This window comes from Podarcis muralis, chromosome 2 (assembly GCF_964188315.1).
Source record: "Podarcis muralis chromosome 2, rPodMur119.hap1.1, whole genome shotgun sequence".
Classification (NCBI taxonomy): domain Eukaryota; kingdom Metazoa; phylum Chordata; class Lepidosauria; order Squamata; family Lacertidae; genus Podarcis; species Podarcis muralis.
This window is the reverse complement of record NC_135656.1, coordinates 123,549,175-123,573,461: the sequence shown is the minus strand read 5'-3', so window position 1 is coordinate 123,573,461 and position 24,287 is coordinate 123,549,175. Positions and strand designations below refer to the sequence as shown.

The 24,287-nt window shown below is 47.2% G+C and overlaps 1 protein-coding gene across 1 annotated transcript; it reads left to right on the top strand.

Annotated features, from left to right (window-relative positions):
• Positions 1-7: 7 nt before the first annotated feature.
• Positions 8-24,224, top strand: LOC114591200 (uncharacterized). The gene is made up of 7 exons (XM_077923443.1): positions 8-1,238; positions 4,763-4,940; positions 5,070-5,196; positions 6,361-6,444; positions 7,031-8,503; positions 15,840-15,846; positions 22,377-24,224. Exons 2-7 carry the CDS (start codon positions 4,866-4,868, stop codon positions 23,938-23,940), a joined length of 3,330 nt encoding a protein of 1,109 aa, XP_077779569.1. The 5' UTR covers positions 8-1,238; positions 4,763-4,865; the 3' UTR covers positions 23,941-24,224.
• The last annotated feature ends 63 nt before the right edge of the window (positions 24,225-24,287 follow it).

Here is a 24,287-nt window from a genome sequence, read left to right as displayed (position 1 = left end):
CACACTCAGCCTGGAACACTGCCCCCCCCCAGCTCCCCTTTCAGAAATCCTAGTCTGACAGGCTGAGGTTGCTTTGGCACAAAGGAAAGAGCCTTGTTGGGTTTCCCATGTTGGGGGGTGCAGTTGGGGAGGGGTTGCTGTGCTGCTTTTGTGCCCCAAAACTGGAGGGAAGAGGCGCATTTTTCATTTCCTGAAGCATGAAAAAGCACCTGTCAGTTTTCCTCCTGCTTGGCAAGGGAAATGGGCCCATGGTTGGCAGGATTTGAAACTGATCAAGGTCTGAGAAGCCCTTTAAATATGTTCAAGGCAAAGACTGGAGGAATTAAAGAAATGCCCCCTCCCCAGCTGGACTTGGGGAAAGGAGAAGGGAGAACAGTTTTTCATGCTTTTTCTTTCCAAAGAGAGGCTTCTCCTGATTTCCTCTTGGGACCGTAATGCTTTCTGCAAAGCTTCATTAAGAGTTTAGGATTTGATCCTAGAACTTTACAATCCGAAGCTGAAGGTCCCCTAAAGACTGAGGCAACTTACTATTATAAAGTTCCTGTAGAAAGAATTACATCCTCCTAGTTCCCTGCCTTTGTAATTAGAATTTATGAGCATGAGTTTATGAGTATTGATATTGAAGGACTGGGTTTATGTGCAGTCAGTTTGAAACTGACCCAAAATCCCCATTTTTTCTCCTCCAAGGGAGCATTTCTAAAATGCTCTAACTCTTCAGCCAAAAACCCAGCTGTATAAACAAGTGCTCAAAGAGCTCTCCTTTATCAGTCTGTGGCAGCCTTGGCTGTTCCAGTGTCTATCTTATTTTACATCCTTGCCACACTCTGACGCACAGACTTAGTCCGGGAATGGCGCCAGGAGTTGGTGACCTCTTGCTCCGAGATAAGAGAATAGGAACAGGAATAGGAACACCCTTTTATGGTCAAGAGTACAGGAAGAGGAAAACACTTTTATGGTTAAGAGTACTGGAGCAGGAACATCTGTGATGTATAAGCTGACGTGGCTGGATTCCTGGGGAGGGTGCCTGGAGGATATATTTACTGCATGAAATGTCTCATTTCTTTGGACTTGCTGTGGACTGACCACGCAAGTGCCTTCTGCTATCCGGAGAGCAGAATAAACTCTTTCTCTGAATCAACCTTGGTGTCATTTGATTTCCTTCCTCCCTCCCGGGAGCAACGCAGACCCCACCAGTCGGTGAAGTCTAATAAGGCTACAATATTTATAATTTGTAAAAGGTATGCTATCTGTGTTTTAAAATGTCCTCAAGCAGTCGGTGGCATTTTAATTCCCCCCCCCTTTTTTTCCTTTGTTGGGGGTGGGTTGGTGTTATGGATATTTGGTTGTGGATTAATTTTAGTATAATTGTTCTGTTTTTGTTTTTTGTTGTTTTATTGGTTGTGTATAGTTTGTGTTTTATTTTTAAGGGGTGGGATCAGGGCTGCCTGGGAGTGGGGCCCCAGCCAACACAATGGCTGGGACAAGTTCCACGGGGGGGGGGGGGAGCACTGGGACATCCAATCTCTATGATCATGGGCAGGAGGAGGAGTTACGCTAAGACCAGACCATGTCATTACCGAGGAGGCAGGTTTAGTCGTTGTTTGAAGACTATCCCTGCCTCCGGGTCTGGCCTTGACCGGATGGATACTGGAATCAACAGGGGAAACCCACATGACCTGAAGGTGTTGCTGTGTAATGCAATGATGAATAAAAGCACTGCCATCCACGACTTGATTGTGGATGGAGGATTTGACCTGGCACGTGTGACAAAGACCTGGTTGGATAAAGCAGATGGGCCTCTCCTTGCCGCTGCTTGCCCACCAGGTTTCTCTTATGCACAGCAACCCAGGTCATGTGGGTGGGGAGGGGGGGTTGCAGTGATTTTTAGGAAGTCATTAGCTTGCATCAGGCGTCCTACTAGGAGGACCCAGTTCTCTGAGTGCATGTTCTGGAAGTTGGGCAATAGAGGCAGTACAGGATTCCTTTTGGTGTACCGACCTCCCCACTGCACCAAGGATTCCTTGTCCGAGCTGCTTCAGGTCGTGGCGGATGTTCTCCTGGAGACACCTACAGTAGTTTGGTTGTCCTAGGGGATTTTTAACAACCATGCCGACATGCCCTTACCGGGGGCCGCTCGGGACTTCGTGGAAAGCATGGCCTCCATGGGGCTGTCCCTGAATAAGTTTGGCCCAACTCATAGTCATGGACATGCCTTAGACCTGGTGTTCACCTCTAGTGATGTGGTGATCTGACACTAAGTAAAAGTGAAACAAAAGAAGTGCCATGGTCAGATCACCTCCTGGTGCAACTGGACTTCTCTGCGACCCTTCCCCTCTGCAGGGAGGTGGGACCAATTTGGATGGTCCGTCCCCGCCACTTAATGGGTCCAAATGGTTTCCAGAGAGTGGTAGGGCATGCTTTGTCCCATGGTGATGGCCTTTCAGCTGATTCCCTGGTGGCCCGCTGGAATGCGGAGTTAACCACGGCTATCAACTGTCTGGCTCCGAAGCGCCCTCTCCGATTGCATGGAGCCCAGACAGCCCTGTGGTTTTCTTCGGCGCTGAGGGCAATGAAACAATCGCTGAGACGGCTAGAGCGTCAGTGCCAGAAAACTCATTCCAAATCTGACTGGACACAGGTTAGAGCTCAATGTCGAGCCTACCAAGTGGCGATAGTGACGGCGAAGAAGACTTTCTTCACCGCCTCTATTACATCTGCAGAAAATAGTAGCAGGAGACTCAGGTGGTCCGCAATTTAACGGAACCACCTTTACCACCGGGGCCTTGTAAAGACCCCAAGATCTCCTGCAACGATTTTGCAAAGTTTTTTTGCAGATAAAATCACTCATATTCGGAAGGAGCTAGACACCACCGTGGGAGCAGGGCTGGGGCGGGAGAGTGCTAGAGCCCTGTCTGGTCAAGTTGCATGGAATCAATTTCAATCCGTTACCCTCGAGGATGTGGACAGGCTGCTTGGACGCGTGAAACGAACCACCTGTCTCCTTGATCCTTGCCCATCCTGGCTAATAAAAGCAAGCCGGGAAGGGCTGGGTGATGGGCTTTGCAGGGTGGTGAATGCTTCCCTCTGTGAGGGAAAGTTCCCAGATCCGCTGAAAGAGGCGATCATTAAACCGCTTCTTAAAAAAAACATCTTTAGACCCAGCCAGTATGGCCAACTATCGCCCAGTCTCAAATCTTCCATTCTTGGGTAAGGTGATTGAGCGAGTGGTTGCTGAACAACTCCAGGCATGCCTGGAGGATGCGGACCATTTGGATCCCTTCCAATCAGGATTCAGGCCTCATCATGGGACTGAAACTGCCTTGGTCGCGCTAGTTGATGATCTCCGGCGAGCTAGGGACAAAGGTGAGAGCTGTTTCCTAGTTCTGCTGGATCTCTCAGCGGCCTTTGATACAATCGACCATAACATCCTTCTGGACCGTCTAGAGGGGCTGGGAGCTGGGGGCACTGTCATACAGTGGTTCCGCTTCTTCCTCCTGGGCCGTGTTCAGAAAGTGGTGGGGGGGGGGAATGAGTGTTCAGACCCCTGGGCCCTCACTTGTGAGGTGCCTCAGGGTTCCGTCCTCTCCCCCATGCTTTTTAACATCTATATGAAGCTGCTGGGAGAGATCATCAAGGGGTTTGGACTGGGTGTCCATCAATATGCAGATGATACCCAGCTCTACCTCTCTTTCAAATCAGAACCAGTGAAGGTCCTATGTGAGTGCCTGGAGGCGGTTGGAGGATGGATGGCGGCTAATGGATTGAGGTTGAATCCTGACAAGACAGAAGTACTGTTTTGGGGGGACGGGGTGGGCTGGTGTGGAGGACTCCCTGGTCCTGAATGGGGTAACTGTGCCCCTGAAGGACCAGGAGCACAGCCTGGGAGTCATTTTGGACTCACAGCTGTCCATGGAGGTGCAGGTCAATTCTGTATCCAGGGCAGCTGTCTACCATCTCCACCTGGTACGCAGGCTGAGACCCTACCTGCTCGCGGACTGTCTCTCCAGAGTGGTGCATGCTCTAGTAATCTCCTGCTTGTACTACTGCAATGCGCTCTACATGGGGATACCTTTGAAGGTGACCTGGAAACTACAACTAATCCAGAATGCGGCAGCTAGACTGGTGACTGGGGGCGGCCGCCGAGACTATATAACACCGGTCTTGAAAGACCTACATTGGCTCCCAGTACGTTTCCAAGCACAATTCAAAGTGTTGGTGTTGACCTTGAAAGCCTTAAAAGGCCTCGGTCCTGTATACCTGAAGGAGCGTCTCCACCCCCATCGTTCTGCGCGGACGCTGAGGTCCAGCACCAAGGGCCTTCTGGCGGTTCCCTCCCTGCGAGAAGCAAAGCCACAGGCAACCAGGCAGAGGGCCTTCTCGGTAGTGGCGCCTGCCCTATGAAATGCCCTGCCATCAGATGCCAAAGCGATAAACAACTACCTGACATTCAGAAGACATCTTAAGGCAGCCCTGTTCAGGGAAGTTTTTAATGTGTGACATTTTAGTGTATTTTTGGTCTCTGTGGAAGCCGCCCAGATGGGCGGGGTACAAATAATAAATATAATAATAATAATAATAATAATAATAATAATAATAATAATAATAATTAATAATAATATTATTATCATCATTATTAGAAATGTCTCCCTAAAAAAACCTGCTTTTCTGTGAACTGCCCATAGAACTCCTGGAATAGGGTGGTATATAGATTAAATCAATAATAATAATAATAATAATAATTTCTGCATTGTTCTCCTTAAAGAGCTGCTCCCTGCATTGAAGTGCATTGTGGCAACAGCTGAGAGAGTCCCAGAAGTGGCCCAGTTTACACCTCCTCCTCCTCCGTCCTTTCCACTGGCAGCGCAATGGCCTCCGAGACCCCCTCTGAACGGCCTCTTCTCAGAGGTGGAGTGAAAAGAGGAGCCAGGCAGCTTCCTCAGGTAGGGAAAGAGCAACGGGAGCCGGGAGGAGGGAAGAGGCACAGATGGGACCACCCAGCCTCCCTCTGTGTTGAGTGGGGATGATGAGGATCTAAGAGAAGCTCTGTTGTTGTTTTCTTCTTCTTCCAGGCCCTCTTGACCTTTGAGGAGGTGGCTGTGTTTTTCACAGAGGAGGAGTGGGCTCTGCTGGATCCTGGCCAAAGAGCTCTGCACAAGGAAGTCATGGAGGAGAATTATGAGATGGTGGCCTCTCTGGGTAAGGGCAGATTTTTATTCCTCCTGGCTGTTAGATGTTGAAGGTGTGAATCTCCTGTTTGAGCCATTTGTTCATGTCATGTCTTCTTCTTTGGTGACCACTCATAGCCGAGTAAGATTGTCTTCCATGAACATGATCTTAATGGTGTGTCCATAAGTGAGTCCAATTCTGGATCCGCACATCGTTCCGCAGTGGGGACATAGGTTTCTGGTCAGGAATTAATCACATTGAAGTTTTGCCATACATGCTTTCCTCTTAGCTTGTTTCTCCCTTTTGGCCTGAGTTTGTGTTTCTTCAAAGTTCTTTACACCTTTGGTAAAGGGCGGGTGGCGCTGTGGGTTAAACCACAGAGCCTAGGACTTGCTGATCAGATGGTCGGCGGTTCGAATCTCCTCAACGGGGTGAGCTCCCGTTGCTCGGTCCCTGCTCCTGCCAACCTAGCAGTTTGAAAGGACGTCAAAGTGCAAGTAGATAAATAGGTACCGCTCCGGCGGGAAGGTAAACGGCGTTCCGTGTGCTGCTCTGGTTTGCCAGAAGCGGCTTATAGTCATGCTGGTCACATGACCCGGAAGCTGTACGCCGGCTCCCTCAGCCAATAAAGTGAGATGAGTGCCGCAGCTCCAGAGTCAGCCACGACTGGACCTAATGGTCAGGGGTCCATTTACCTTTACCTTTATTCTCCAATGGGAGTGCTTGCAGGCCAATGTTTCCCAATTTTATGAGATTATACTGCATTTTTAAAAATTTCCCTTGAGAGCATCTTGAAACCTATTTTGTTGTCCTCTGTTATTTCTCTTTCCATTCTTAAATTGGGAATAGAGTGGTTTCTTTTGAAGGCAATAATCAGGCATCCGAACAACATGACCAGCCCAATGAAGTTGATGTTGAAGATTGTAGTTTATAGCAACTCTGTACTTTTGTCAGTAGGTAACTCTTCGTAAGCTGATATTGTGGTATGAATTTCCCCCCAAAACCTATGTAAAAACTACAAAGAGGCTCACAGGGTAATAATGGTGGCATGAGGTGTGCTAGTCAGTGTCGTTTATCAACTTTTAATGGGCCACCAGATACTTTGCTATCTTTGTTCACAAGATTAATATTTTTGAATGTTTTTACAGTCACATATGACATAAAGAGCTCTTCTGATTTTCTTATTCCACATAGCAGAGACTCTGATACCCAGGTCTGAGCTCACCTCCTCGCTTGGAACAGAAAAATACAGGGATGTTGTCCTGGACCAATTGAGAGGTACATACTTCCAATTTGTGTGAGACTGTCATTTCTATGTCTCCTTTCAGTGTGTAGGAATATAAAAAGAGCCCTTTTGGATCAGAATGAGGGCCCATCTTTCCCAGCATCCTGGTGCAGGTTTAGGCGATGTGTACAGTTGGTTGGAATGTATCAGTGAGATATTACAGATCATGGAGGAAGGAGAAAACTGAATACAGAGGCATAGCATTTTCACAGGAGGGGGGAAGATGTGTCCCTCCAGAGGTTGCTGTACTACAACTCCCATCATCCCTGGTCATTGGCCATCTTTGCTTGCGTTGAGGGTACTTAGAGTCCAACTAAATCTGGAGCCTCATCTCAGCACAGAAGGTTCTCTTGGTGCTCAGTGTTACATGCGAGTTGAAGGTAGAACTGGATACTAAGGCTTCTTGAAATTATTTTCAGATTTCCTTTCCTTTCCGAAAACTTTAGTACATAGAAGAGGGAAGGATGCTGGAGGTGTTAAGTTAAGAGAAGGTGCTGATTGGTCTTGCTGTGTGTTAAGTTCTCTGGTTCTCTTCCTTGAATACCCAACAATATTTCTTTATCCCCCACTTTAAACCAGGTGATGGAGAAGACAATCAGAATTTTGAGGGGCCATCTGTAAAGTACTTCAGCATGAGTGATCACCTTAGCACACATCTACAAACTAACACAGGGGAGAAACACTTTAAATGCATGGAGAGTGGAAAGAGCTTCAGTAAAAATGGAAACTTCACTAGACATCAACGAATTCACACAGGGGATAAACCATTTAAATGCATGGCGTGTGGAAAAAGTTTTGCTTATAGTAGCAGCCTTAGAATTCATCAACGGACTCACACAGGGGAAAAACCATATAAATGTATAAAGTGTGGAAAGAGCTTCAGGCAGTGTTCACACCTTACTGTACATCTACGAACTCACACACGGGAGAAACCTTTTAAATGTATGGAGTGTGGAAAGAGCTTTAGGGATAGGGAAATACTTACTGTACATCAACGAATTCACACTGGGGAGAAACCATTTAGATGCAAGGATTGTGGGAAGGGTTTCAGTGAAGGTAGAAAACTTACAATACATCAACGAACTCACACAGGGGAGAAACCATTTAGATGTTTGGAGTGTGGAAAGAGCTTCAGTCAGAGTGCAAGCCTTACTAGACATCAACGAACTCACACAGGGGAGAAACCATATAAATGTATGGAGTGTGGGAAGAGCTTCAGTGAAGGTGGAAAATTTACTAGACATCAACGAATTCACACTGGGGAGAAACCATTTAAATGTATGGAGTGTGGGAAGAGCTTCAGTCAGTGTTCATACCTTAATATACATCAACGTATTCACACAGGGGAGAAACCATATAAATGTATGGAATGTGGGAAGAGCTTCAGTGAAAATAGAAACCTTACCTTACATCAACGAATTCACACTGGGGAGAAACCATTTAGATGTATGGATTGTGGGAAGAGCTTCAGTCATGGTCCACACCTTACTGTACACCAACGTATTCACAAAGGGGAGAAACCTTTTAAATGTCTGGAGTGCGGAAAGAGCTTCAGTACAAATGGAAACTTTACTAGACATCAAGGAATTCACAAAGGGGAAAAACCATTTAAATGTCTGGATTGCGGAATGAGCTTCACTGAGAATGGATCTCTTGCTAGACATCAACGAATTCACACAGGGGAGAAACCATTTAGATGTATGGAGTGTGGAAAGAGCTTCATTCAGTGTTCACACCTTAGTAGACATCAACGAACTCACACAGGGGAGAAACCATATAAATGTATGGAGTGTGGAAAGTGCTTCATGTGTAGTTGGGAACTCAATGTGCACCATCAAAGTCACACCGGGGAGAAACCATTTAATTGTAAGGATTGTGGGAAGGGTTTCAGTGATTGTATAAAACTTACAGTACATCAACGAATTCACACAGGGGAGAAACCATTTAGATGTATGGAGTGTGGAAAGAGCTTCATTCAGAGTTCACACCTTAGTAGACATCAACGAACTCACACAGGGGAGAAACCATATAAATGTATGGAGTGTGGGAAGGGTTTCAGTCAGAGTGGATCTCTTAGAAAACATCAAAAATCTCACAGAGAAGCAATTGCTTAAATGAAAGGCGTGTGAAACAAGTTTCAATTACAATGGAGTTCTTAAATAATGCCTGCTGATGGTCACGGGAGAGAACCCATTTAGTTTTATGGAGTATGCCATGTTTTCCCCACAGAGTTCACTTTGTACCTCATATCGACAAACTCATATAGGGAACAATGAATTGTAAATGCATGGAGTATATTTGATGTTCTGGTGTTTGTATGGAAAGTTGTACATACATGTATTAAAGCAAATAAAATGTCTCATAATAGTAAGTATGATGAAAGCTATAATGTACAGTTAGGGATGTGCAGAATGTGATTCTGAAGTGCTCCATGTGAGTGAACATGTGCTGAGAGTCCGTTGATATTTGGTCATTGGCAGAGAGAGTTGGGGATGGAGAGTTGTGAAAAGTGGAGTGTGACGGAAAGTTTGTTTTGCTGAGCAGGTGGGCTCACCAAGTGTTTTCTTTTTCCCTGCCAGCAAATGGTTAACAAATGACTGCTTCTGATTGGCCGGGGTTCCAGGAGAGGGAGTTGAAAAGGAGAGGTTTTGGAGAGACAGGTTTCAGGTTGGGAGATAGGTTGGGGATAGGGAATGAGAGGAGAAAGAGTTGGTTTTGGGTAGAAACATCAACTCTGAGGAATATATCACAAGCTAGAGAAAGAAGTCTCTGAGCTTAGGGTGAAGGACAGTGTGTGGTGTCCTGTGAGAGTAATAGGCCAGGAATTAACTGGGAGGCTGAGTCAGGAGAAGTAGAAGCTGGAAAGAGACAGTCTACTTAGGTCTCATTCCAGTCAGGAGGGGAGACATTCTTCTAGAAAAAGAGAAGTGTCCCAAACCAGTTGAGGGGTGTGGAGATGCCTTGGGTCTGTTGCTTGGAGTACCTCAGGAAAAGGGTTGTCAAAGGGGTGTGTAACTCACAGGAAGTCCCACCTTGTTAAGGGAGAGAAAGGAAGACCTGAGTCAGATAAGGCCCTGCACATGTGGGAGAGCAGTATTGTAATAGTACATCTTGCATTCTTTTACTAAACTACTTATGGTATTCTGGAACTTTGGGAGTGTTGCAGGAAAACCCACCCCCCAATGATTCAGTTTGTACAAACTCGACACACACACGAAATATGCTACACTTCTGTTATAAATTCATAGAAAATCAACCATACATCGGATCTGCACCGTTCCACTTTTATTTTACTCCATGAAGGAAGGACTACAAAACGGGGAAGGTTTGATACAGAGCAGCCATAATCCCTTGAGCATACCAGCATGTACACAGGAGCCCTGCCCAGTTGCTATGCCAACCCTGGTGGTCCTAGACAGAAGACCATCAAGATCACAAAGAACTTGCATATGGGAGTGGATTCAGCACGGACTGGAACAAAGGACAATGATCAGCTCTTCCCTCTGGGGGCAGGAAACTGCAAACTTCCCTCTGTCACCTGGAAAGTACCGGTACTCATGGGGGAACCAGCCAGGTGACAGGACACTCAGGTTACCACCACAACTCCTCCCTCAACCCCTCCTTTTTGTGATGTATCAATGATGTAGTTGCGATGTAGTTTTAGGGGTGTAGTTTGGGGGATTAGTAACTAATAAAAGTTGGGATCTTCTTTTCTTCTGGACTTCCATCTTGCTTCATCTTGTTGTGGGTGGGAGTCCTGTCGCGGCAGTTTCCAATAAAGGCCAAGCCTACGGGCTGCCGTTTTGCTTCAAATTGTCCTGGTTGGGGTCTTTGTTTTTTGTCCAAGGGAGCCCTCGGATTCCTCCGTTAACAGGAGAAATGTTCTCTCAGTGAGGGTCTATGCTTTGCACTTGGCAGGAAAGTCCCATAACACAGTGGTACCTCGGGTTAAGAACTTAATTCATTCTAGAGCTCTGTTCTTAGCCTGAAACTCTTAGCTAATGGGGCCTCCTGCTGCCGCCACCTCGCAATTTCTGTTCTCATCCTGAAGCAAAGTTCTTAACCCGAGGTACTATTTCTGGGTTAGCGGAGTCTGTAACCTGAAGCATATGTAACCTGAGGTATCACTGTATTGAAAGCTTCTATATTATTTCTTGTTTTTGGTAGAGTCTGTTACAAGCTGCGATACAATCCATCAGCATCAAACAGGAGAAATGTTCTCTCAGTGAGGGTCTATGCTTTGCACTTGGTAGGAAGGTCCCATAATACAGTGGTACCTCGGGTTAAGAACTTAATTCGTTCTAGAGGTCTGTTCTTAACCTGAAACTGTTCTTAAACTGAAGTACCACTTTAGCTAATGGGGCCTCCTGCTGCCGCCGCCACGCAATTTCTGTTCTCATCCTGAAGCAAAGTTCTTAACCCGAGGTACTATTTCTGGGTTAGCGGAGCCTGTAACCTGAAGCATCTGTAACCTGAAGCGTATGTAACCCAAAGTACCACTGTAATTGAGATGTGCATTTTGTTTTGTTCTGCCTTTGTTGTGTTCTCAAGTGTCAAAGTTAGCTCTCATCTGGTCCTTCCGCATACCATAATAATAATAATAATAATAATAATAATAATAATAATAATAATAATATTTTATTTATACCCCGCCCTCCCCAGCCAAGGCCGGGCTCAGAGCGGCTTACAAGCAATAATAAAAACAAGATGAATGATTACAACTTAAAAACAAAAATAAAATACAACATTAAAATAATGGAACATTAAAATATTAAAATGTAGCCTCATTGCAGGAGGAGAAGGAAAGAAAAAAGAAAGAGAGGGAGGGAGGGAATCAAATTGGCTCCAAGCCAAAGGCCAGGCGGAACAACTCTGTCTTACAGGCCCTGTGGAAAGAAATCAGATCCTGCAGGGCCCTGGTCTCATGAGGCAGAGCGTTCCACCAGGCTGGAGCCAGTGTTGAAAAGGCCCTGGCTCTGGTTGAGGCTAATCTAACTTCCTTAGGGCCCAGGACCACTAGGGTGTTGCTATTTATGGACCTTGAGGCTCTCCGTGGGACATACCAGGAGAGGCGGTCCCGTAGGTACGAGGGTCCTAGGCTGTGAAGGGCTTTAAAGGTCAAAAGCAGCACCTTAAATCTGACCCTGTACTCCACCGGGAGCCAGTGCAGCTTGAAAAGCACTGGGTGAATATGCTCCCATGGCAGAGACCCCGTGAGGAGCCTCGCTGCAGCATTATATACCCGCATAGCAACCACCCCTCAAAAGGCATTCCTGGTGTTAGGGCTTTCACTGAATGACCATGAGCAATATCCCAGGCAGCCAGGGGGTGACCCTCCCTGGAGAGAAACGCCCCATCTTGCCCATCTTTGGGGGTTTGGCTTTGGTCCTGCGGTCAAGGGTCCTGTTCGCTGCCGGGAATCCATGAATTTCTCCCTAAATAAATGGGAATATAGAGCATGGGTAGGCAAACTAAGGCCCAGGGGCCGGATTCGGCCCAATCGCCTTCTAAATCCGGCCCATGGACGGTCCGGGAATCAGCATGTTTTTACATGAGTAGAATGTGTGGTCTTATTTAAAATGCATCTCTGGGTTATTTGTGGGGCATAGGAATTCGTTCATTCCCCCCCCCAAAAAAATAAAGTCCAGTACCCCACAAGGTCTGAGGGACAGCGGACCAGAACCCTGCTGAAAAAGTTTTCCTACCCCTGATATAGAGCTTGCCAGCAGGGAAGGAAATTCATGTTTGCAGGGGGGGGGGGGGAGGCGAATCTCTTGCCCCTCCCCCTCCCTCTGGGCCAATGAGCTCCGCTTCCTAGAGAGGCAGGAAATTTTTTTGGAGGGGGAGAGGCTATTTTGAGGGGAGGGGTCTCCATTCTCATTCCAGGAAGAGAAGCGGACTTGGAGAAGAGGAGAAAGAGGTGCCGCATATTTGGGGGGGTTATTTGGGGAGGGGAGTGGGAGAAGGATTTGCTTTCCCTCTCCCTGAATCTACAAACAGGGCAGCTGGGAAAGGAGGCGGGAGGATTTCAGGGGGGGTGCGCAAAGAAAGCAGGGAGGGGCTCCGCTCTTTCGCTTTGGGAATGGGGGGGGGGGAGGCTGGATGCAGACCGTCCTGTTGCAAAGTGGGATCCCCCTCCCCCAACAGGGTTTGCATTGCAAGCTCTTCTCTGAAGCGCAGAGATCAAGCCAGGCTCCCATGGTGGGGGGGAGGAGAGGGGCGAAGGCACTTGAGACGAACCACAAAAGGGTGCCCCCCCCCCCAGTGCAACAAAGGGATTTGCAGCCCCACCCTGTGCATGTTGACTCAGCAGTCAGTCCTTCTCCGTTCAAAGTTGGGGGCAGCCCCATTCCAACTAGTGATGCTCCTCTCTGTTTAACACCCTCCATCTCCCTTCTCACTGCTGCCCCACTCCTGCCCCCCCCCCCATCGCAACCCCCAGGATCTGCCTCCTGCGTCAGGGAGCCGCTCTGGGCGGGAGGGGGGGCTGAGCTCCTCCAGGACCCTGACCTGCCCCCCTCCGAAGCCGCTACCTCAGTGGGGCGGAGATCGGGAGGGCAAGCAGGGGAGAGGAAGTGGAAGCAGCTGGAGAACAGAGTCGCCTCTGGGTTGAGGGAGTTTTGAATGGGGGGGCGTGAGAGATGGACAGTGTCAAGGGAAATCGGCCTCTGCAGCTTCCTGAAATGGGCCATGGATCACAGGATTTAAATCTAATCAAGGCCTTAAAGGTAAAGGTACCCCTGCCCGTACGGGCCAGTCTTGACAGACTCTAGGGTTGTGCGCCCATCTCACTCAAGAAGCCGGGGGCCAGCGCTGTCCGGAGACACTTCCGGGTCACATGGCGAGCGTGAGAAGCTGCATCTGGCGAGCCAGCGCAGCACACGGAAACGCTCTTTACCTTCCCACCGGTAAGCGGTCCCTATTTATCTACTTGCACCCGAGGGTGCTTTTGAACTGCTAGGTTGGCAGGCGCTGGGACCGAACGACAGGAGCGCACCCTGCCGTGGGGATTCGAACCGCCGACCATGCGATCGGCAAGTCCTAGGCGCTGAGGTTTTACCCACAGCACCACCCGCGTCCCATAATCAAGGCCTTAGGAGCCCTTTAAAAAGCTTCAAGGCAAGGATTGGAGGAATTAAAGAAACGCCCCCTCCCCAGCTGGACTTGGGGGGGGGATGAGTTTTTGATGCTGTTTCTTTCCAAAAAGAGGCTTCTCCAGACATCCTCTTGGGACTTTGTCGGGAAGGAGAATCAAAGCTCCCAGGGGTGGGAGACCTGGCCTGCCTTGCAGGATTGGCCCAGCGCAGAGGTGCTGAGGAACTTTCTCTGCCGGTTCTGGCAGCCTCACTCCTGCCTGGCCTTGTCCCCATCCAGGCTGCCAGGAGGGTCTTATAATACTGTAGGTGATCTAAAGCCCACCACCTGGGCAATGCTCACACAAGAACTCTGCAAGGTGGGCCAGGATGTCAGCCTGTTTTGTGTTTGGAACAGGGGTGGAGACCATTATCCAGCCTGAGGGCCATATTCGCTCCAGAGCAGCCTTCCAGGGTCCGCTTTCCTTTGATAGGCAGGGCAGAGGACGGAGTTGGTGGGGCTATGGGGCTGACTCTGAGCTTTGTCCAGGAGCTGCCTGCCTTCCAGGGATTTTTTCCAGCCAAACAAAAACCCCTCAAGAGGCAACTGGGAAGCGCTGGAAAGAGGGTGTGGTGCTGGGGAAATTCCTGAGGGCCAGAGAGAGAGACAGAAAGGATTTGAGGGCCAATTCAGCCCCTGGGTCTGAGGTTCCCCACCCTGCAGTTTGGGTGCTGGGCTTCCACCAGGGAGAAGGCCTAGGATCAGATTCAAACTGCTCACAGATAGAAAGGAGAGAGGAGGACTTGCTGTTCCCAACTTAAGACTTTATTATGAAGCAACCTGCTTATGTTGGGTTAAAGATTGGATAACTTTGGAGAATACTGACCTACTGGACCTAGAAGGAGTAGACAATAGGTACGGCTGGCATGCCTACCTTTGGCTAAATAAAGGGAAGGTACATAAAGGATTTGCGAGCCACATCATCAGAGGCTCCCTTTATGAAGTCTGGGGAAAAAACAAAAAATTGTTAGAGTGGAAAACACCTTGGTGGCTATCCCCTACAGATATTTTATCAATCAAGAAGATAAATTTGGAAGAACAAAAACTGACATATGAAGACTTACTAATAAGATCTCAGGATAACTGGAAATTAAGACCTTATGAGGAGTTGAAGGAGAAGTTGAAGGACTGGCTACAGTATCATCAGATCAATGCATTATGGACGGAAGATAAAAAATTAGGAATGAATGAAAAAAAATCCAAATTTCAAATCGAAATAATTGAAAGTAAATCCAAATTAATATCCAAAATGTATAACATTTTATTAGAATGGGACACAAAGGATGAAGAAATTAAAGAAGTCATGGTTAAATGGGCGATAGACTTGGGGCACAATATTGAATATGAAAAATGGTTTAAACTTTGGAATGAGGGAATAAAATTTACGGCAAGCGCTGCAATTAGAGAGAACCTAGAGAAAATGGTATACAGATGGTATTTAACACCGGAAAAATTAAACAGGATGTACAAGACGGGTAATAAGAAATGTTGGAGATGTAAAATAAAAGAAGGCAATTTTATACACATGTGGTGGACATGTGAGGAAGTAAAAAAGTTCTGGAACCAAATATATGATGAATTAAAAAAAATACTAGGATACACATTTTTGAAAAAACCCGAGGCATTCTTGTTGGGGATGGGGGGAAAAGAAATACGGGACAAAGATAGAACCTTATTTCAATATTCAACAGCAGCGGCCAGAATGTTAATCGCTCAAAATTGGAAAGGCACAAATTTACCAACAGTAAAGGATTGGCAATCAAAACTATATGGCTTCATGGAATTGGCAAAGATGACACAAAGAATTAGAAATAAAAAAAAAGCAAAGTTAAAAGAGGAATGGACTAAATTTTCAGTTTATATGGAAGGCAATCATAGAAACTTACCAACTATAGCAGGTTTATTATAAAACTTCCGATGTGCAAACTAAAAACCAACACCAGCAGTAAACTATAATGCATAAAAACAAAACCCGAAATCAATACGGAAGGAAGTAGAGGTGGTTTGTTAAGTGTAGTAGGTAAAATTTCGGGTGTTTGTTCTTTTTTGTTTTTATTTGTGTTTTTTTGCTTTCGCTATTTTTTATGTTTTGTTTTATGTATTGTATTCTGTGTATTTTCTTTTATTCTTTTCTGTAAAATTTTTTGTTGGTGTAATGACAAAGGAAACTTAATAAAAAGATTAAAAAAAACAAAAAAAAGGTTGCCCTGCCATCCGGAGAAGGGTCGCTGAGTACGTGACTGCGCGGTTCGAGGATTATGGCCGATCAATGCCAGTCCACCCCCCTTTGATAGTCCTTGTAATATGCAGTGTAATAAAAGTGGTCCGGTGAAAATCCATGGTACGGCTGATTTTTGGTGAATTTGTAAAGAATACAGTCACTGAAGTTCAAAGTACTTTCCCTTTTCGGAAGCAACTTGCAACATTTTGATTAGATCAGTCACGGTCAATTGAACTCGGAAACAATGAATTGAGAACTGTCAAAAGGTGAGGGAGCCGATGCTCGCAGCCTGCAGTACCAGCGTGGCCGCCAAAAGGGGCACTGTTCGACAATGCTGATTGGTTGAGGCGGCTGCCGTTTGACCTAGAGTTTGGTCGTCCGGTCTACTCTCAATAAGGATAGGGCGGCGCGGAGCGCTAGAGCAGAGAGCAGTCAATGCAGCGCTTCCTTATTTACGGAAGGCTTTTAGGAGATGGCCCTCTAAAGGGACATCTCCAGGGTCAGGAAGGGGAGATACGTGTATGTGTGAATGCGATGCTTGTGCAGTACGTGTTACTGACAAGGGGGGGGTGTTTTCCGGCGACACTAGAAAAAGAGAAGTGTCCCAAACCAGTTAAGAGGGGTGTGGAGATGCCTTGGGTCTGTTGCTAGTAGTAGTACATCTTGCATTCTTTTACTAAACTACTTATGGTATTCTGGAACTTTGGGAGTGTTGCAGGAAACCCCACAACCATCATTCAGTTTGTACAAACTCAACACACACACACATACACTCACACACTACATACGCTACACTTGTTATAAATTAATAGAAAACCAACCATAAATCGGATCTGCACCGTTCCACTTTTATTTTACTCCAGGAAGGAAGGACTACAAAAAGGGGAAGGTTTGATACAGGGCAGCCATAATCCCTTGAGCATACCAGCATGTACACAGGAGCCCTGCCCAGTTGCTATGCCAACCCTGATGGTCCTAGACAGAAGACCATCAAGGTCACAAAGAACTTGCATATAGGAGTGGATTCAGCACGGACTGGAACAAAGGACAATGATCAGCTCTTCCTTCCGGGGGCAGGAAACTGCAAACTCCCCTTTGTCACCTGGAAAGTACTCATGGGGAGGGCGAAAGGGGGAACCAGCCAGGTGACAGGACACTCAGGTTACCACCACAACTCCTCCCTCAACCCCTCCTTTTTGTGGTGTATCAATGATGTAGTTGTGATGTAGTTTTAGGGGTGTAGTTTGGGGAATTAGTAACTAATAAAAGTTGGGGTCTTCTTTTCTTCTGGACTGCCATCTTGCTTCATCTTGTTGTGGGTGGGAGTCCTGTCGCGACAGTTTCCAATAAAGGCCAAGCCTACAGGCTGCTGTTTTGCTCCAAATGGTCCTGGTTGGGGTTTTTGTTTTTTGTCCAAGGGAGCCCTCGGATTCCTCCGTTAACAGGAGAAATGTTCTCTCAGTGAGGGTCTATGCTTTGCATTTGGCAGGAAGGTCCCATAATACAGTGGTACCTCGGGTTAAGAACTTAATTCGTTCTAGAGGTCTGTTCTTAACCTGAAACTGTTCTTAAACTGAGGTACCACTTTAGCTAATGGGGCCTCCTGCTGCCGCCGCCGCGCAATTTCTGTTCTCATCCTGAAGCAAAGTTCTTAACCCAAGGTACTATTTCTGGGTTAGTGGAATCTGTAACCTGAAGCGTATGTAACCCGAGGTACCACTGTTATTGAGATGTGCATTTTGTTTTGTTCTGCCTTTGTTGTGTTCTCCAGCATCAAAGTTGGCTCTCCTCTGGTCCTTCCGCATACCACAGCAACCACCCCTCTAAAGGCATTCCTGGTGTTAGGGCTTTCACTGAATGACCATGAGCAATATCCCAGGCAGCTAGGGGGTGACCCTCCCTGGAGAGAAATGCCCCATCTTGCCCATCTTTGGGGGTTTGGCTTTGGTCCTGCGGTCAAGGGTCCTGTTCGCTGCCGGGAATCCATGAATTTCTCCCTAAATGAATGGGAATATAGAGCATGGGTAGGCAAACTAAGGCCCAGGGGCCGGATTCGGCCCAATCGCCTTCTAAATCCGGTCCATGGATGGTCCGGGAATCAGCGTGTTTTTACATGAGTAGAATGTGTGGTCTTATTTAAAATGCATCTCTGGGTTATTTGTGGGGCATAGGAATTCGTTCATTCCCCCCCCCCCCAAAAAAAAAATAGTCCGGTGCCCCACAAGGTCTGAGGGACAGTGGACTGGCCCCCTGCTGAAAAAGTTTTCCTGCCCCTGATATAGAGCTTGCCAGCAGGGAAGGGAATTTCTGTTTGCAGGGAGGGGGAGGGGGAGGCGGATCTCCTGCTCCTCCCCCTCCCTCTGGGTCAATGAGCTCCGCTTCCTAGAGAGGCAGGAAATTTTTTTGGAGGGGGAGAGGCTATTTTGAGGGGAGGGGTCTCCATCCTCATTCCGGGAAGAGAAGCGGACTTGGAGAAGAGGAGAAAGAGGTGCCGCATATTGGGGGGTTATTTGGGGAGGGGTGGGTGGGAGAAGGATTTGCTTTCCCTCTCCCTGAATCTACAAACAGGGCAGCTGGGAAAGGAGGCGGGAGGATTGGGGGGGGGGGGTGCGCAAAGAAAGCAGGGAGGGGCTCCGCTCTTTCGCTTTGGGAATGGGGGGGGGGGGGCTGGATGCAGGCCATCCTGTGGCAAAGTGGGGTCCCCCTCCCCCAACAGGGTTTGCATTGCAAGCTCTTCTCTGAAGCGCAGAGATCAAGCCAGGCTCCCATGGTGGGGGGGGGGGGAGGAGAGGGGCGAAGGCACTTGAGACGAACCACAAAAGGGTCCCCCCCCCCAGTGCAACAAAGGGATTTGCAGCCCCACCCTGTGCATGTTGACTCAGAAGTCAGTCCTTCGTTCAAAGGGGGGGGGCAGACCCATTCCGCCTAGTGATGCTCCTCTCTGCTTAACACCCTTCATCACCCTTTTCACTGCTGCCCCACTCCTGCCCCCCCCCCATCGCTCCCCCCTGGCTCTGCCTCCTGCGTCAGGGAGCCGCTCTGGGCGGCAGGGGGGGCTGAGCTCCTCCAGGACCCTGATCTGCTCCCCCCTCCGAAATCTGCTGCTGAAGCCCCTGCCTCAGTGGGGCGGAGATCGGGAGGGCAAGCAGGGGAGAGGAAGTGGAAGCAGCTGGAGAACAGAGTCACCTCTGGATTGGGGGAGATTTTGAATGGGGGGCGAGAGATGGACAGTGTGAAGGGAAACCGGCCTCTGCAGCTTCCTGAAATGGGCCATGGATCACAGGATTTAAATCTAATCAAGGCCTTAGGAGCCCTTTAAAAATCTTCAAGGCAAGGATTGGAGGAATTAAAGAAATGCCCCCTCCCCAGCTGGACGTGGGGGAAAGAGGAGGGGGAATGAGTTTTTGATGCTCTTTCTTTCCAAAAAGAGGCTTCTCCAGACATCCTCTTGGGACTTTGTCGGGAAGGAGAATCAAAGCTCCCAGGGGTGGGAGATCTGGCCTGCCTTGCAGGATTGGCCCAGCGCAGAGGTGCTGAGGGACTTTCTCTGCCGGTGCTGCCAGCCTCACTCCTGCCTGGCCTCGTCCCCATCCAGGCTGCCAGGGGGGTCTTATAATACTGTAGGTCTTCTAAAGCCCACCACCTGGGCAGTGCTCACACAAGAACCCTGCAAGGTGGGCCAGGATGACAGCCTGTTCCGTGTTTGGAACAGGGGTGGAGACCATTATCCAGTCTGAGGGCCATATTCGCTCCTGAGCAGCCTTCCAGGGGCCACTTTGATAGGCAGGGCAGAGGACAGAGTTGGTGGGGCTATGAAGGTGACTCTGAGCTTTGTCCAGGAGCTGCCTGCCTTCCAGGGATATTTTCCAGCCAAACAAAAGCCCCTCAAGAGGCAACTGGGAAGCGTTGGAAAGAGGGTGTGGCGCTGGAGAAATTCCTGAGGGACAGAGACAGAGACAGAGGTGACTTAAGGGCCAATTTAGCCCTTGGGTCTGAGGTTCCCCACCCTGCAGTTCGGGTGCTGGGCTTACACCAGGGAGACTCAGTCTCCCATCCCCCTGCTCAGGAGGGATGCCCTGTGCCCAGTTTGGACCCCCTGATTATTTCTCCTCCTGTCCTTCCTCACGGTGTAGGGAAGATAAAAGGGGACACACACACAGACACACAGGTTCCTAAGAGGAAGGACTAGGGGGCCATAAGCCACTGAACTTCATATCTCTGTCCCCTAAACCATGTTAGCGTATAGAGTGCTCTAAATATTTCCATCTGCTCCGCTTCTGCACACTGGTGCCCCCCAGATGTTGGTTTTCTTCTGACTGCAAATTCTGCCCATAATTTAAGAGTTTCCCTTATTTTCTTCATTCTAAATGTATCAAAGGGTCAGAAACTGGTTTCCTGGATGGCTGTTTGGAGGAAAGGAAAAGTTAGGTCTATTGACCATAATGCTTTTTGCAACGCTTCATTAAGAGTTTTGGATTTAATCCTAGAACTTTCCAAACCAAAGCTGAATGTCCCCTAAAGACTGAGGCAGCTTATAGTATTATAAAGTTCCTGTAGAAAGGATTACATCCTTCCAGTTCCCTGCCTTTGTAATTAGAATTTGTGAGTATTAGTTTATGAGTATTAATATTTGTAATTTGTAACAGGTATGCTATCTAAATGTATCCCGCCCTAATTAAATCCATCTTTCTGTGAACCACCCTGAGACCTTCGGGTATAGGGCAGTATATAAATTCAATTAGTTCTTCATTGTTCTCCTAAAAGAGCTGCTCCTTGCATTGAAGTGCATCGTGGCAACAGCTGAGAGAGTCCCAGAAGTGGCCCAGTTTACGCCTCCTCCTCCTCCGTCCTTTACACTGGCAACGCAATGGCCTTCGAGACCCCCTCTGAACGGCCTCTTCTTAAAGATGGAGTGAAAAGAGGAGCCAGGCAGCTTCCTCAGGTAGGGGAAGAGCAACGGGAGCAGGGAGGAGGGAAGAGGCACAGATGGAACCACCCAGCCTCCCTCTGTGTTGAGTAGGGATGATGGTGATCAAAAAGAAGCTCTGTTTTCTTCCTCTTCTTCTTCCAGGCCCTCTTGACCTTTGAGGAGGTGGCTGTGTTTTTCACGGAGGAGGAGTGGGCTCTGCTGGATCCAGGCCAAAGAGCTCTGCACAAGGAAGTCATGGAGGAGAATTATGAGATGGTGGCCTCTCTGGGTAAGGGCAGATTTTTATTCCTCTTTTATTCCTAGACGTTGAAGGTGTGAATCTCCTGTTTGAGCCATTTATTCATGCCATGTCTTCAAATTGGCGACCCCTCATAGCTGACTAAGATTGTCTCCCATCAACACTGTCTTAACGGTGTGTCCATAAGTGACTGTGGAGTCCAATTCTGGATCCACACATCCTTCCACAGTGGGGACATAGGTTTCCGGGCAGGATTTAATTACAGTGAGGGTTTGCAAACGTACTTTCCTTTTAGCTTGTTTTCCCCTTTCGTCCAGTGTGGTGTAGTGGTTAAGAGCGGTAGACTCGTAATCTGGTAAACTGGGTTCGCGTCTCCGCTCCTCCACATGCAGCTGCTGGGTGACCTTGGGCTAGTCACACTTCTCTGAAGTCTCTCAGCCCCACTCACCTCACAGAGTGTTTGTTGTGGAGGAGGAAGGGAAAGGAGAATGTTAGCTGCTTTGAGACTCCTTCGGGTAGTGATAAAGCGGGATATCAAATCCAAACTCTTCTTCTTCCTGAGTTTGTGCCTGCGAGTGCTCCCTCACTGCGAAATGTGAGGTTACAGGGAACCAGGCAGAGGGCCTTCTCAGTAGTGGCGCCCACCCGGTTGAACACCCTCCCATCAGATGTCAAGGAAATAAACAACTATCTGACTTTTAGAAGTCATCTGAAGGCAGCCCTCTTTAGGGAAGTTTTTTATTTGGTTGGATGCCACCCAGAGTGGCTGGTGAAACCCAGCCAGATGGGTGGGGTTTAATTATTATTATTATTATTTTATTTTATTATTATTATTATTATTATACATCAAGGGAGGAAGGAGAAAGTTAAATACAGAGGAGTAGCATTTTCACAGGAAGGGGAAGATGGGGAAAGTGTGTCCCTCCAGAAGTTGCTGCACTACAACTCCCATCATCCCTGGTCATTGGCCATCTTTGCTTGGGTTGATGGTACTTAGAGTCCAACCACGTCTGGATGGCCATAGATGCCTCGCCTCAGCACAGAAGGTTCTCTTGGTGCTCAGTGTTACATGGGAGTTGAAGGTAGAACTGGATACTAAGGGTTATTGAGGCTATTTTCAGACCTTTCCTTTCTCTTTTAAATTCTCTTCCTTGAATACCTAACAATATTTTCTTATCCCCCACTTTAAACCAGGTGATGGAGAAGGCAATCAGAATACTGTAAAGTACTTCAGTGTGAGTGAACACGTTAGCACACATCTACAAACTAACATAGGGGAGAAATCCTCTAGATGCATGGAGTGCGGAAAGAGCTTCAATCAGAGTGCAAGCCTTACTAGACATCAACAAATTAACACCGGGGAGAAACCATTTGGATGTATGGATTGTGGGAAGAGCTTCAGTCAGTGTTCACACCTTACTATACATCAATGTATTCACACAGGGGGGAAACCATATAAATGTATAGAGTGCGGAAGAAGCTTTAGAGAAAATGGAAGTCTTACTGTACATCAACGAACTCACACGGGTGAGAAACCATTTAAATGTTTGGAGTGTGGGAAAGGTTTCATTGAGAGTGGAGCTCTAAAAAAACATCAACGAATTCACACAGGGGAAAAACCATTTAAATGTATGGAATGTGGGAAGGGTTTCATTGAGAGTGGAGCTCTAACGAAACATCAACGAATTCACACAGGGGAGAAACCGTTTAAATGCATGGAGTGCGGAAGGAGCTTCAGTGAAAATGGAACTCTTACAAAGCATCAACGAATTCACACAGGGGAGAAACCATTTAGATGTATGGATTGTGGAAAGAAGTTCAGGGATAGGGGAAATCTTACTGTACATCAACGAATTCACACTGGGGAGAAACCATACAGATGTATGGGGTGTGGAAAGAGCTTCAGACTTTGTTCGCACCTTACTATACATCAGAGAACTCACACAGGGGAGAAACCATATAAATGTATGGAGTGTGGAAAGAGCTTCAGTGAAAATGGAAGTCTTACCTTACATCAACGAACTCACACAGGGGAGAAACCATTTAAATGTTTGGAGTGTGGGAAGTGTTTCAGGCAGTGTTCATACCTTACTATACATCGAAGAACTCACACAGGGGAGAAACCATACAAATGTTTGGAGTGTGGAAAGAGCTTCATGCGTAGTTGGCAACTCATTGTGCACCATCAAAGTCACACTGGGGAGAAACCATTTAATTGTAAGGATTGTGGGAAGGGTTTCAGTGAAGGTAGAAAACTTACAATACATCAACGAACTCACACAGGGGAGAAACCATATAAATGTTTGGAGTGTGGAAAGAGCTTCATTTGTAGTGGGAAACTCACTCTACACCAACAAAGTCACACAGGGGAGAAACCATTTAAATGTATTTGTGGGAAAGGTTTCATTGAGAGTGGAGCTCTTAGAAGACATCAACGAACTCACACAGGAGAGAAACCATTTAAATGTCTGGAGTGTGGAAAGAGCTTCAGTGAAGCTTCAAAACTGACCATACATCTACGAGGTCACACAGGGGAGAAACCCTTTAAATGTATAGAGTGTGGACAGAGTTTCAGTCACAATGGAACACTTACTAGACATCAAAGAACTCACACAGGTGAGAAACCATATAAGTGTATGTTTTGTGGAAAGTGCTTCAGACAGTGTTCAGACCTTACTCTACATCAACGAACTCATACAGGGGAGAAACCCTTTAAATGTAAGGATTGTGGGAAGGGTTTCAGTGAAGGTAGAAAACTTACAATACATAAACGAACTCACACAGGGGAGAAACCATTTAGATGTTTGGAGTGTGGAAAGAGCTTCAGTCAGAGTGCAAGCCTTACTAGACATCAACGAACTCACACAGGGGAGAAACCATATAAATGTATGGAGTGTGGGAAGAGCTTCAGTGAAGGTGGAAAACTTACAAGACATCAAAAATCTCACAGAGAAGTGATTGCTTAAATGAAAGAAGTGTGGAAAATGTTTCAATTATAACAGTTCTCAATTAACACCTATACACTGTCAGAGGGGGAACCAATTTAGTTTTATGGAATGTGCCACTGTTCATGTATGGAACAATGGCAGCCAGAATATTAGTGGCAAGGAATTGAAAAAATGAAACAGCACCCACTAAAACAGAATGGCAGGCGCTTATGATAGAATACCTCCAGTTGGCTAAGATGACGGGGAGAGTAAGAGGGCTTTCAAATCAGAAAGTATATAAAGAATGGAGTATATTCAAACATTATATAAAAACTTATAGTTCAAATAAAAATCTAGCAGAACTAAATTGATTCTTGTGCAATGCG